The sequence below is a fragment of the Moschus berezovskii genome, chromosome X (assembly GCF_049115385.1).
Source record: "Moschus berezovskii isolate FMDL1 chromosome X, NW_MosBer_1.0, whole genome shotgun sequence".
In the NCBI taxonomy this organism is placed as follows: Eukaryota; Metazoa; Chordata; class Mammalia; order Artiodactyla; family Moschidae; genus Moschus; species Moschus berezovskii.
The window spans coordinates 19,205,980-19,220,625 of NC_142488.1; the positions used below are offsets into that span (position 1 = coordinate 19,205,980).

The 14,646-nt window shown below is 47.9% G+C and overlaps 1 protein-coding gene across 1 annotated transcript in view; it reads right to left on the reverse strand.

The window, feature by feature from the left end:
* The window catches only part of SH3KBP1 (SH3 domain containing kinase binding protein 1), a 342,133-nt gene extending 332,888 nt beyond the window's left edge, over nt 1-9,245 (reverse strand). The window contains exon 1 of the mRNA XM_055438217.2: nt 8,958-9,245. Within this exon, the coding sequence (XP_055294192.1) occupies nt 8,958-8,961 (4 nt within the window). The 5' untranslated portion in view covers nt 8,962-9,245. The remainder of the gene's footprint in view (nt 1-8,957) is intronic.
* Between the last annotated feature and the right edge of the window lie 5,401 nt (nt 9,246-14,646).

The following is a 14,646-nucleotide window of genomic DNA, read 5'->3' on the forward strand; positions in this document are numbered from 1 at the left end:
CCATCTTGACCTTCAGTTCAGTTCAGTTCAGTTCAGTCGCTCAGTCGTGTCTGACTCTCTGCGACCCCATGAATCACAGCACGCCAGGCCTCCCTGTCCATCACCAACTCCCGGAGTTCACCCAAACTCATGTCCACAGAGTCGGTGATGCCATCCAGCCATCTCATTCTCTGTCGTCCCCGTCTCCTCCCGCCCCCAACCCTTCCCAGCATCAGAGTCTTTTCCAGTGAGTCAACTCGTCGCATGAGGTGGCCAAAGTATTGGAGTTTCAGCTTTAGCATCAGTCCTTCCAATGAACACCCAGGATCGATCTCCCTTAGAATGGACTGGTTGGATCTCCCTGCTTAGATAACACTAAAAATACACAATGGTTTCATCCACGAAGGAGGTGTTGCTATCAATTGAAGATGCTGAGACAGGGGCGGTACCGTATGGGGAAGGTTTATGGGAAGACCTGGGAGGGCCGTGAGAAACGGGGGATTTCAGGAGAGAAAGGGGCTTGAGGGAGAGAATGTGGGCTGAGGGGGAGAGACCACAGAGTGGCAGGAGGGTGTTCACGGGAGGGGAAAGAAGAGAGGCTTTGAGGGAGAGAAAGGTGGGGGTGGGTTAGGGGACAGAGGAAGATGGGGAGGAGGAAGAGTGGGAAGAAAGGGAGCAGGAGGAGGAGGAAGTGGGGGTTAGTAAGAAGGGGAAGTGCAAACAGGGGGCAGGGAGAAGTCCCATGAGGAGGAGAGAAGGTGTGGACAGAGGGGGCTGGAGGAGAGTGGGGACAGACCCAGGGATGCGAGGGAAGAGGTAGGGGGACAGACTGGGGGAGGCTGTGGGGAAGAGAGAAGGAAAGGGTGGAGAGGGCAACAGAAGAGGCCTGAAGGGAAACAGGCAATGAGCAGCGGCTGGGTCTGGAACGGGGCGGGTGGGCAGTGAGGGGAGAGAGGGCCGGAGGGAAGAGAAGGGTTGGGGAGAGACAGGGAGTGGGGTACACAGAAGGTGCGGGGAGGGCTGGGGGAGAGAAGGGAAGGGGACCCAGTGAGGGGGAGAGCCAGAGAGGACAGAAAGAGGAGAGAAAGAGCCAGAGCACACAGCAGCCACAGCCCCCGCCCCCTTCCCCGACATCACCTGGCTCCAGCAGCCAGCTCGCCAGGCCAGGCGGGGGCTGCTTTTCACAATGTCTTCATCTCTTCCTCCATTAAAAACCCACAGGTTCCCTAAAAGAGCCAGACAATGTCACAACTGCACCCTGCCCCCACGGCGCGCTATCATCAACCCCTCCAAGTGCCCCCAGTTTTAAGTGGAAAAGAGAAAGTTGGCAACCCCCTTTAAGTGGTGCCAACTCAAAAGGAGAAACCAAGTTCAGTTAGACAACTCTGGGTCTCAAAAGGTAAAAATAGCCGTGACTCACTCAGAAGCATAAGGGTGCCCAGCAAGGCCGGGAGCCGTCCCTCGGGGCAGAAGGGGCTCATCCGTGAAAGCTCTAGCACCACACCTTACACCCATCGTCCCGTGGTCAAGACAGCCAGGAAGAGTGGGCAACGGGGCACCTTCATGCATCCGCATTTATAGTACCTGCCCCAAGAGTGGCCCCCAGGCACTCCATCCCAGGGACAGGGCTACACCCCAGTCAGGACTGTCCCAGCACCTAGCATCCACCTGGTACCAAGGAGGCCCTCCTTAAGAACTGACATGGGACTAGAACCAGGCACTCCCTCCCCTCACAGATGTGGGCACTCAGCACCCACTCGTCTGTCTCCAGGGTGACACCAACTCCAGGGGACTCAGAGTTACCCTATGGGAACCCGGAATTGTGATTTAACCGGGCAAGCACGTAAACTACTCAAGCAGAAGGCAGCATCCAGAAGGGCCTGCCACAGAAGATGCAGATCCACAGAGAAGCTGGCTACGGGGTGGGGAAAGCAAAGCCAGAGCAGACCTTCCCAGCGCTCATCCAAAACAAAGTTCAAGCACTTCCTTCTAGCCCCAGGCACAAAAAGGAGAACTAGCCGGAATAATTAGAGAGGACACTAAGCTAATTAAAGACTTTTCACCCGGGGAGTGGGTGTGCGATGGATAAAACTGGTGCAGCCCCAGAGGACCAGACCTAGAACTGGGCCCCAAGTTTTCTAAGTCTAGAAGAGTCCAGAAAAATCCAGCAAAAACACCAGGGCTGATGTTTGAGCACTGACTGTTAAGAAGTAGAAGTTTAAAGACCCAGTATTTTCAACTGTCTGTATATGCTACACTTGGGTGCTTAAGGGCTTAGATTTGTTATGCAAAATGAGTAATTAATCAGCACTGAAATATTTATAGTCTTTCATCCAAGACACTGAGGAAGAAACAGCAACATGAAATGAATAGCACTCATCTTGCTCTCTATCCCCTGCGTCAAGGCACAGACCAGCCTCCTGCAATGGCCCCACCACTTCCCTGGCCCCTGTAAGGAAATAAGCGAAGGCCTTTACAGAGCTTTTCTTGCCAAGTGAATACTGCTCAGGGAGGACAAATATCCCTGGATTTTTTTGTTATCAGTGTTTTTTCCTCCTGAGCCTAACTATAAGCATAGTTTACCAGTGAGGTAAGGTCCATGCGCTCCATTTTGCTTTGCTTAAGTACCCCCTAATGTAAACTACAGGACTGCCTGTAAGGTATTTACCCATAAAATAACAATTGAGTTGAAAAACAAGCGCTCATCATCAACCAGTTGCCAGTGTACCTTTGCCAGCTGAAGGAACATAAGCAAAGAAACGTGGCATTCCATCAAGCCTCCACGTGTGGATTCCAGAGCCCAGTTTGGCACCACAGTGTATTCTCCCATGACTGAAATACTCTTAATGGACCCCAGTAATTGCAAAGGAAGTTGCCCAAGTCACTGACTCACAAGTGCTTCAGGATACAGAAGGAAAGTCACAATTCTCCCACAGGATGAGAGATGGAACCAAGAGAGCTGCCTGCAGGGACAAAGCAAAAATGAAGTACCCCACCCCCCAAAAGAAAATACCAGCGAAAACCATTATAAAAAACAACAAAACCATACTTTCCCTTTTCCTGTATTTCTTTGGAATCTTAGCTGGGATCCTTGGGCTTCTACCAAGTGTTCCACCAAAACGGCTGAGTGGTCCAGGAACACCCCTCCAGGGGATGGGGAATGGACCCTAACCTTTCAGTTGCAAACTGACAGGGAGGAGTGATGAAAAGTTTTCGAAACAGACAGCAGCACTAGTTGCACAACGCTGTGAATGCACTTCATGCCACTAAGCTGTGCACTTACAAATGGTTAAAATGGCAAACTCTCTTACATATGTTCTACATAATTTCACAAAGACATGATATACAGACACTGAATTGCATGCTTTAGGTGGGTGACCAATATGATATGTGAATAATATCTCAATAAAGCTGTTTTTAAAAACTTCTCAAGGAAACCGGCTATAGAAAGCTCCTCACAGTGCTGGGGGGGCAGCAGGGTTGGGGGAGGGGAGATCAGTAGCCTGCTATTTACTGAGCACCGATACAGGTGGCTGGTTCTCTCACAGTGAAAGAGAGCTGGGTTCTGCACCTGGGGGCCCGGGTCACATTGCCTCTTGGAGTCTCAGTTCCATCATCTAATGGTGTGGTCGATGGCTGCCAAGGGCCCCACCAGCACTCCAGAACCAGGCACCAATAGGTGGGCAGCAGAAGGACCATTATCTGTCACCTGGCATCTAAGAACATCCCGCCAGGAAGGCAAAACATCAGGGGAGCCACACATGGGAGAGGGAAGTTCAACAACTTCACAACCCAGGTAAGGACAGAAGCGGGGTAAGCTGTGTGAAGACACTTTCCACTCCAAGGACAAAACAGTGACCAAGTGCCAAAGAGTCCTGCTCTCCATCGACTTCTTTGTCCATTCATAAAACAAAGGCTGTAGCCAGAGAGGAAAATCTTAGGTTCCAAAGCGTCTAGGATGAAGGAAGGAAACAGTGTTCGACCATCCGTGTAACACCCAGAGCCGGCTTCCCCAGCACTTGGGGCCGAATAAGTGTGGAGGATAACTGTGGTGCGCCGCAGGAGGTAAAGCAGCATCTCTAGCCTCTGCCCACCAGATGCCAGCAGGCTGGCTTCCCCCACCAGCTGCCACCCCCAGACACTGCCAAATGTCCCCCCAGGGGTTGGGGGCAGAACTGCCCCAGGTTGAGAACCACTGCCAGAGAGAACTTGCTATCTTAAACCTGTAGCTCTTTGTTGAAGCCATGTGACACATGCAGCATTACCATGCTTCACCCGCTGCTGTGCAGACCACTGGGAACTGTCAGCAAATAGACCTTGTCAGCACCCTGTGCCTGGGGGATTTTACAGAACTGCACACATACTCCTGGCAGCCAATAGCCTCAGAGAATTTCAAGTAGTAGCTGCACTTGGGTGAGAGGGTTATTCATTTATTCATTCGTTCACTAACATATGGCACTTACCCTATGCCAGGCAATGAGCCAGGGCGATGCAGTTGGGGACACCCAGCTAGAGATGAACAGACTTAACACAAGATGAAGTGTTGTAAAACAACCTTTGGAGCAGGCCTCAAAAGAGGAATAAGGGGGTGGTAGGCTGAATAATACCCCACCAAAGAGGTCCACATCCTAATCCCCAGAACCCATGAGTATGTTACCTTCCATGGCAAAAGGACTTGGCAGATGTGATTAAGTTAAGGATCTTCAGATGGGGAGGGTATCCTCAATTACCTTGGTGGGCACAGTATAATACAACAGTACTTATAAAATAAAGACAGGAGGGTCAGAGAAAGAGAGGAGGAGACGGGAGGACAGAAGCAGAGGTGAGAGTGATGCGGCCACAAGCCAAGGAATGCAGGCTGTCTTTAGAAGCTGGAAAAAGCAAGGGAATGATTTCATTTCTCAGTACTGACTCATAACTCCAGGAGAGGTTTGTTCCTGACTAGGAGCACATTCTCTTCATTCTCTGAGGTCCTGTGTCACTTATAATGGCATCTTATTTTATGACCAGAGTGCCCACAAACCCATGCACTCTGGACGTCAGCCTTCTCATCTGCAAGGCAATGAGGTTCCACAGTTGACCTTGACCATGCATCAAAACCCCTGGAGGGCTCATTAATGCATTAATGCTCTCGCCTCAGAAGTTCCTGACTCAGTGGACAGAATTAGGGCCAGAGAAGTAGTATTTCAAACAGGATCCCAGGAGACTGAAGCTGCTGACTAGGGGACCACACTCTGAGTACCATTGTATTAGAGATCCTCCTTCTCTCACATTGAAAGGATTCCAGTACTTTCCTGCATTTCATCTCTCCCATTAACAGCTGTGCTGCTTCTTGGTTTTCAGCAGCTTGCTCTATCCCTCCGGAATGATTCCAGGTGGAGTGTGCGAGTTGTCCATTCTGTGAAGGCTAAAACAACAGCCCCCAGATGGGCTGATATTAAGGAAGTCACCCCCAAATATACCTAGATAGCTCTTATCTCCCCACCACCAAGTCCTACTCCCCGCCCCCACTCACCACGTAGTTGACAAGACCACTCAGTAATCAAGTGAGAACACAGATGAAGCAGGAACTTGTCCAAACCACCAAAGTCACCCAATGTCCCTGGGTCCTGGCTTCTAGGAGCGACTCTGGCTTCTTCACCAATCCCAGCCTTACTCTGGTTTTCCCTGTTTCTGAGTAAGGTTACTAAGGCACCCGATCAGGACTCACTCCTGCTTCCTGACAGCACCTAATCCAGAGGAAACCTCTCTCACTGTGATACCCCTGGCGTGCCCACAGTGCAGGGCTGTTCCACTGCAGGTGGTCCTGGGAGGCGAGGGGGAGGAGGGCAGTGATGGTTCCTATCCAACTTTCAGATTTCAACTCAATCTCCTCAAAGATGCTGTCCTTACCCCTCTGCAACCTAAGTCAGATCCCACCTCTCTAATCTTCTTTCACAAGACCTAACAGGGCTTATAATTACATATTGTTGTAAGTATTGCACTCTAGCCTACCGCTCCCACTAGAACGAGAAACCCAAGCTGGCAGGTCTGTGTGCTGTGTGTCTGTTCCTAGCACAATGCTGGGCACAAAGCAGGAGGTCAATAAATATCAGAGGAATAGATGGATAAATAGATGAATACTGACCACTATGTGCAACTGGCTTTAAAACAATTACAAATACAAATGGTGATCAGAGAATATTAATAACACAGTAAGAACTAGAGCTGTCAGAGAAGAAACAAGCAAGATCTGTGCAACCAGGAGGTAGCTGTGATGGAGAGAAGAGGATAAAGTAAAGGTCATTATAGATAAAAGGTGGAGCCTTCCATCTCTAACTCGAGCCTATTTATTGAACATATTATATTCATTTCAGCTTTAATTGATTTAGCATAAAGCAGTCTACCAACACTAATACAATACACAGCTAACGACAGTCCACACTTTGTTGTTACTCTGGGATTCTTTAAACAGAAATCCTTCACTGGGCTTGCAGATCCTCCACGACTCACAGATATGGGTTGTATTAATATTTGTGCAGTTGTAATTACAAGAGTCTTTCCCTGCATTTACTGAAGGCATCTTTCTGCAAACTCAGATGGCACATTCTGAGTGCACTTTTTAAGAGGCCATTTCACAACTAACTGGCTTCATTTCAGGGTTTGGGATTTGATGCTTTGCAGTTGTTTTTCAGATCAAAGACTATGTAATACAGCTTTATTGTGTTATCCATCATGGGAAAAATCATTATCAGACTCGATAAAAATGGAAGTGTATCAAATTAATAAACTGGACAAATCTTAACGAAAACCAAAGTGATACGGGGGACTGGAAAGGGGGGTGTGCCTGTGTGTACACACACCTGCTTCAGAAATAACACTGTCAGGTGGCTCCGTCAGAAGACATACAGCATCAATTGTTAAATACCTCTGCTTCATCACAAATACACTGCTGAAAAAGCTTTAGAAAACAGCATGTGATCTTTACCCCCAAAGTACTTTCAGCATCTCAAATCTCACTCTAAACACTTTAATGAATTAAATGACAGCATCCATTTTACTCTTAGCACGGCTAAGTATTAACACCTGAAATAAATGAAAATCACTTTCAGCACCCCTCTCTCCCTTTTGTAATGATTACAGTAAAAAAGATTAAGCCTTAAAGGGCTATAAACTGCAGAAGCACTTTCTAATTTTCTGAGGAGGTTCTGGATAATGAAAATAGTTCCGACTTGAATGATAAATTACAGTTCTGTTTCTTAAAAGGAACTCAGTCCTCTTCCCACTGAGATACAGAAAACACAGTCCAGCCATGAAAGAAGACGCTTGGATCAAACATCTTTTTTTTGTGTGTGTGCAATCCTTTAGGTGACCCACCCAAAAGGACAAATGATCAAAACAGCATTTTGGGTTACCTCAGGAGAAACCAATTTGTTGTGAAAGTAATGGGTGATGTTTCAAGTATATACTTTGTTAATGAACTAAATTATCTTATTAGGTGCCAAAGCAAAACAAGAGTGGCAAATTAAGTGTTTTGTCTTCCACTACCCCCTCATTCATTCATTCTGTAAATATTTATTTAGGGACTTCCCTGTGCCAGGCACCAAAGAAAACAGTGCTGAACAAAACACCACAACACAGCAACGTCCCCAGGTTCATAGAGCTTATATTAGGGGACAGAATGTTAAACTCAAATAAATAAATACATAATAGTGTTATTTTTTTTAAGTGCTATAGGAGAAAGGGTAACAGAAAGGAACTAAATTAAACCAGGAGTGGTGCAGGGATCAGAGAAGGGCACTGAGAAAAAAAGTGACATTGAAGTTGAGAAGCCATCAGATCGGCATCACTTTGGAAAAGGAAAACCATTTCTGGAAAATGACCACAAATAGGATTTGAACTCTGTCAGCAACTGCTGGGGTTAAACCTCTCCTTTTCCAATGCATCTGTCTTCACCAGTAACTACTGGCCATTCACTGTCTGACTAACCTACTTAAATACTATGACCTGAACCCAGAAAGGTCTCACTTCATTATGATTTATTAAAATCTACAGTCTTCCTATACTTGGCCTAGAAACACCTCAAAGTAATCTGCCAGAGGCATGAAAAACAGACTGCCTACCAGCAAGAATATTACCTGGGTGGGCCAAACGTTTAACAGCCTCGGCAATCTCAAGTCCATTGCCCAATAAAGTGACAGTTCGTCTGGGCAACGTGGCTCCAACACTCTGGGGTCTATACTAGATGGGACCCAGGGGACCTAACAGTTTGTTGGCTACTTAGAACTGATCTTTGACCAGTAAATCAAGGACTAAATCACCCTTTCCATTCCCCCAACCCTGCAGACTTAGAGGGTGTGAGAAGTGGCCTTTGAGCATCACCGAACAGAGAGCTTGCCAGACTGGAGGGAGGCAGGCTGGCAGATAGGGGGTCAGGGCTGGGAGGAAGAGGGACGTCAAGGGAGGCGGGTGAAGGCGCTTCAGACCCTAGGACTGCACGCCAGCCAGGGTAATGGGGCGTTTCCCGCCACCCCCACCACCACGTCAGCCCCCGGCAAAGGCGCCCGGGCCCCCGCCGCCTCTGCAGCGGGGCCAAGCGGGGACCGCAAGCCCCGTGCAGGGCCGGAGCCCACCAGCTCCCGGCACCCCCGCCCTCAGCTCAAGGAAGGCGCGCTGGGGGCGAGAAAATGGCCAAGACAAAACTCTCCCCGCCCACCCGAAAAGCCAACCACACCCCCTGCCTCCCTCCGAGCCAGCCGCCCCGGGCCGGCCCCGCGCTCCTCCACCCAGGCCCCCACGGGGCTCCCGTGGGCGCCGCGCGGGCTCGGCAGGGACGCGGGCGCGAGTGGGAGTGAACAGGAGTGCGCAAGGCAGGCAGGGTGCCCACCCCGGTGTCACCCTCCGGGGCCCTGGCCCTGGGGCGCCCTCCTCAGCTCCGCGGTCCCGGGACAGGCGCGCCGCCCCAGGCTGCGGTGAGCACCCGGTCGCCCCCCACTCACCCATTGGCGTCGAGCCGGGCCGGGCCGCCGAGGCAGCGTGAAAGTTAGAGGAGGCGGACGCGGGGGTCAAGGCGCCGGGACCTGGGCGCGGGATTTGGGGCGCCGGGGTCGGGCGGCTGGGTCGGCTTTTTCCTCAGTAGCAGCGGCCGCGGCGGCTCAAAGCCGCCCGCTGCTGCCTCTGCTGCTGCTGCTGCTGCCCCGGGGCGACTCCTGCTGCTGCTGCATCGCGACCCGCTGCGCCCGGCTGCGCCGGGTTTCCTGCTCCCCGCTAGTGGAAATTGCGAAAAAAAAAAAAAAGCGCCACCCAGCCCAGCGCCCAGCAGTCGCGGCCGCGCAGCCCGCTCTCCCCTCCTCCTCGCCGCCGCCGCTCCTGCGGCTCCGCCTGCCGGGGACGCGCGGCCGCCAGGGCGGGGGCGGGGCTGGAGGGGCGGGGCTGGAGGGGCGGGGCCGGTGGGCGGAGCCTTCGAGGGACCGGGCTAGCGCCCGGGACGTCTCTGTGCCTGCTGCGCTCCGGCGCCCCCCTCCCCGCCTGCTGGGGAGGGACCCAGCTCCGCGAGGCTGCCCCCAACCCTTGGCGGCTCCGCTGACGCCCCGGGAAATGCCGCGAGACTCCTCGAGACCAGAGGAGGGGAGGAAGGGTCTGAAGGGAGGGGGCATCCAGGTGGAGGGGCACGTGGAAAGGAGATGGAAAAGGCCGATCCCAAAGGTGCGACGTGAGGTGGAGGACAGGTTGGGGGAGGGGAGACCGTGGGCAGGTGAGGGGCTGAGCACTGAGGGTAATGACTGGTAATCCCGGGGTGTGGCGGCAACCCAAAAGCCTTCACAGAGGGGGCTGTTGGGAAGGAAAAGGGGTTTATCCTGCGGAGGGAGAGAAACGCTGTTTCCCTTCAATGCAGCGTGGGAACGGCAGGCCAGGCGCGGGTTCGGCTTGCAGGAGGTGGTGAGATGGAAATGCAGAAAGAGAAGTGAAGCCAGTGGGCTGCATCGCCACACACCGACCCTCATACGGACTTCTAACCCAGCAGCCCGCTGCCTGAGTCAGGTGGGATTCACTGCTCAGCAATGTTCCCAGGCTCTCATGTTCCCAGGAATTCACTGAGCCAATTCCCCACCAACAGGCAACATTGTGCCATACTGATCTGATCCCCAGATCAGGGCAGTCTACCCTTGAGTGGGCACTAAAATGAAAACAGTGAATTTATGTTAGTTCACAGGTAACTCACAAGCTCCTTTTGGAGTCCTTTCACTACCACACCTTTCACCATACTCTGACATCCACCACATTCATTTAGCGACTCGTTATTTCCTTTTCCCTTTCCACCATCTGGTGGTAGGAAGAGATAGTGAAATAGATGGGAGACATTTAGGAAGAGAGAAAATAAAGACAATAAAGAAATTAAATTCAAAGAAACTAAATAATTGACCACTGAAAGATGGAGGAGACCGAGGGTTAGTGGATCCACAAGTGACAAAAACAGACCCCTTACCAAACATAGGTTTGTCTTCATGCCTCAACAATAATGTTGGGGCAACTCTTGTAAATTGGTTACATCCTGGGATTTCTACAGAAAGATGTACTTATAACTGTTTCATTAGCTTAAAACAAACCAAAAAACCCTTCAAAGTCAGGGTCTTATCAACAAGAAATCAGTAGCTTCATCTTTCTAATACTTTGTGTGTGTTTCACAGCAATCTAGACAAGAGACTAATCAAGGAGAAGACCCATCCAACACAGCTGCTGAGAGGTGGTAGTGACATCAGTGACAGACTCCTATGGAAGGGATTAAAAAACATGGAAATTAAGAATCTGAAGTGTTGAAGGCACAGATGAATATTCAATTAGACCTGCTCCAGGCAGGCATCTCACTCATTGCATGCCTTGGCATATCAGGACGATGAGACCTTTTGATATGATCTTAGAGTTGACAAAACACTGAAACTCATAAAACCTGGCTAAAACTCGCTTACTGAGAATTTTCTGAACCCCACCCTTAAACAGCAAACTGGTGGCTGAACTCTGTAGAGCTGAAACAAAATCAGCAGTGTGTCTTATGTCCTGCTTAAGTTTATTCACTTGTGTCCTACTTAGAGAAGACAGTCTTTACTTCTCCCAGGTTCACACAGGCAAAGACCTGAACTTTTGTGGCTTGTTTTGGTTCTGGTCTATTTCGAGACATGTTTGCCTTCTTGAACCAGAGTCCTGTGTCCCTACTTCTTGATCTAGGTATGTTTCCTGCATGAACAAATTTGTCATTTTATCACAGAAGAAAAACTGATAGCAAGACAACGTTTTTGAAAATTCCTGAGCTGTGCTCTAATTTTAATGCCTTAAGTAAACTAAGTTGTATCAATTCTATCCATAACACTATAGACTTTTTCCATTTTGAATTGCTCTAAATTACACAGATGGACATTCTTTCCCTTTCATACCCCCCCCCACACACACACCTATTGTTTGGTTCTTCTGAATTGTCCCTATTGTCCTTTTATTTCTCCTTTGAGAAACTTTTGCTGACTAGCATAAGGGAAGTTAAAATCAAGATTTGAATACAGCTGCTGACAAGAGTAAATATGTAATTTCTCATCCTGCCTCCCTCTTACAAGAGTATTTTTTAACGGAATAGTTAGTGCACTATTTCAAATTATGTCAGTTCATCCCATGAAGATGACTAGAGAAATACAATCAGATTTCATACCACATTTTTGTCCCACTGAACTCCCATTTCTACCAGGATAGATGATGCATTTGGGGGAATGGAGAGTAGCTCAACTGTCACACATAGACTGAAAAGGCCTCATTCTGTCGCTCGGTGGTGATAACATTTTGGGTGCAGTAGAAGGCATTGAGCCTCTGCCCATGGAGTGCTCACAGCCTGTCCTGCTCACACTCTTGAACTTGACATCTGTAATTTCCATGTGATTAATGATACTTTGCTTTGATAACCTTTAATATCATCTTTATATTAAATATAACTTACATGCAGAGTGCCTTACAAAAGGCAGTCATTATCCTGTGCTTCTGATGAGCTTTATGGAGAGATGTAAAAACCTCATGGTGCCGGAAAATAGGAATTGGTCAATAAAAATAATGGGGCAAGTCAAAAGGGCACTGAAAGAGCTCCCAAAGGCCAAAGCTGGAACAATCCAAGTAACAAAATAAATAACAATTTTATTGGATTATAACCCAAAGAATAAAAGTCTTATCTTTAAGTCCCTAAGGATATAAATAACAGACAAAATAAGTAAATACATCAGAGAGAGCAGCCAAATCTTCCTTACTGAGGAATTCCAATTAATAAATGGAAAGAAATGAGGGAAAGAGAAAATCACCATTGAGAACACCATATTAACATTTACAGTGTACACAACACCCCTCAAATTCTCAAAAGAGCAGGTACAGGTTTAAGAAAGAACCCTGTAGATAGCACGGTAAGCGAGCAGAGTTCTGTGCTCACATTTTTTTTTCTTGTTTTGTTATTTTTTTCTTTTTTTTCCCCCTACACTCACATTTTTGAGGTAGGCTTTTCCCGCCTTCCTTTGCATCATGCACAGTGGGTTAAAGGTCACCTGCCCAGATCAAGTCACAGAAATAACTTCTGTCTCTATGTGGCTGACTCCACATGATAACCACTCATAGGCTGACCCATTCATTGCCCATTTTATCTTTTTTGTTGAATTCTTTGCAACAAATCTAATAAAATTGGTTTTATCAGCTCTACAAAGATAAAAACTACTCAGAGAAGCAGATCATTTATAAAACTGAACCATGATTGGAACTTCCCTTGGGGTCCGCTGGCTGAGACTCCACACTCCCAATCAGGGTGCCTGGGTTCAATCCCTGGTCAGGGGCTTAGATCCCACATGCCTCAACTAAGGGTTCGCAATGCTGCAACTAAAGATCCTGCATGCCACAACTAAGACATGACATAGCCAAATAAATATTTTTTAACAAAAACTAAACTATGATTATTTTTTACAAAGTTTATAGGAAAGGCTTGCTTTGTAAAGGAATACACAAAGAAAGTAAAGGAATACACAAAGGAAGTAAGTAGGAGATGAAATGTGCTCTCCCATCAGGATAAAACAGGAATAGGTGTTCTTGTTAACAGATCCAAAGAATGCCTGCTTAACTGACTGGAAAGTTGATCAGTGAGAGAAACTTGCATCTGAAACACACAAGAGAAGCCCCATTGTAGACTAACTTGCCAAGAACATTTTCCATCCCTTTCACAGCATTGCTATGTCTAAGAAAATAGCAAACTGGGAGGACAGTCCTAGGAGATTAACAAGCAATATGGTTTCCACTATTTTCTTCCTACTCTACCTGGCCCCCTTTCCCCCAAGATTGCAAGGAGTTCTGTGTAAAGAAGGGCATTTTTACAATTAAGTGAATCAAGTGACATTCCCAAAAAGTTCCAAAGGCACTTGGCATTAATTTAAGATCATGTGTGTGAAATATACATTGTAATAAATATATACAACTTTAAATAGAGTAATTGGAGTTTGACACCAGAATAAATCATCCTGACAGGGCAATTTTTTAAAATGGGAGCTAATCAACAATAGGGGCTCCCCCAGTGGCTCAGTGGTAAAGAACCCCCCTGCCAATGCAGGAGGCACAAGAGGCACAGGTTCAATCCCTGGGTTGTGAAGATCGCCTGGAGGAGGAAATGGCAACCCACTCCAGTATTCTTGCCTGGTAAATTCCATGGACAGAGGAGCCTGGCGGGCTACAGTCCATGGGGTCACAAAAGACTCAAGACATGATTGAGCAACTGAGCACACACACATATAGGGAACACAGATGAGGATATGAAAGAAAGATTTTGTTAGTTGGTTTGGAGCAGATGAAAAGATCAACCGAGTGCAGGAGGAAGTCATTGGGGGTGAGGAGGAGATTCTGAGTTCAAATTGGAATACAAAAGGGAATGAAGCAGTCATCCATGCTACAGCATAGGTGATCCTTGAAAACATCATGCTAAGTGAAAGAAGTCAGATATAAAAGGACAAAAAATCATGTGATTCCATTTACAAGAAATGTCCAGAACAAGCAAGTCTAAAGAGACAGAAAGATGATAAGGGGCTGGAGGAACTGGGGAGTGACTACTAATGGGTACAGAATTTCCTTTGGGAGGGACAAACATGTTTTGAAATTGATTGTGGTCATAGTTGGACATAGATGGGAATACCAGACCACATTACCTGCTTCCTAAGAAACCTGTATGCAGAATAACAAGCAACATTTAGAACTGTACGTGGAACAACAAACTAGTTCAAAGCTGGGAAAGGAGTATGACAAAGCGGTATATTGTTACCCTGCTTATTTAGCTTATATACAGAGTACATCATGTGAAATGTCAGGTTGGATGAATCACAAGCTGGAATCAAGATTGCCAGGAGAAATATCAACAAGCTCAGCTATGCAGATGATACCACCCTAATGGCAGAAAGTGAAGAGGAACCTTGATGTGAAGATGTGATGTGATGTGATGTGAACCAGAAAGTGAAGAGCCTCTTGATGAAGGTGAAAGAGGAGAATGAAAAAGCTGGTTTGAAACTCAGCATTCAAAACACTAAGATCATGGCATCCAGTCCCATCACTTCATGGCAAACAGATGGGGAAACAATGGATACAGTGACAGACTTTTATTTTTTTTGGCTCCAAAACCACTGTAGATGGCAACTGCAG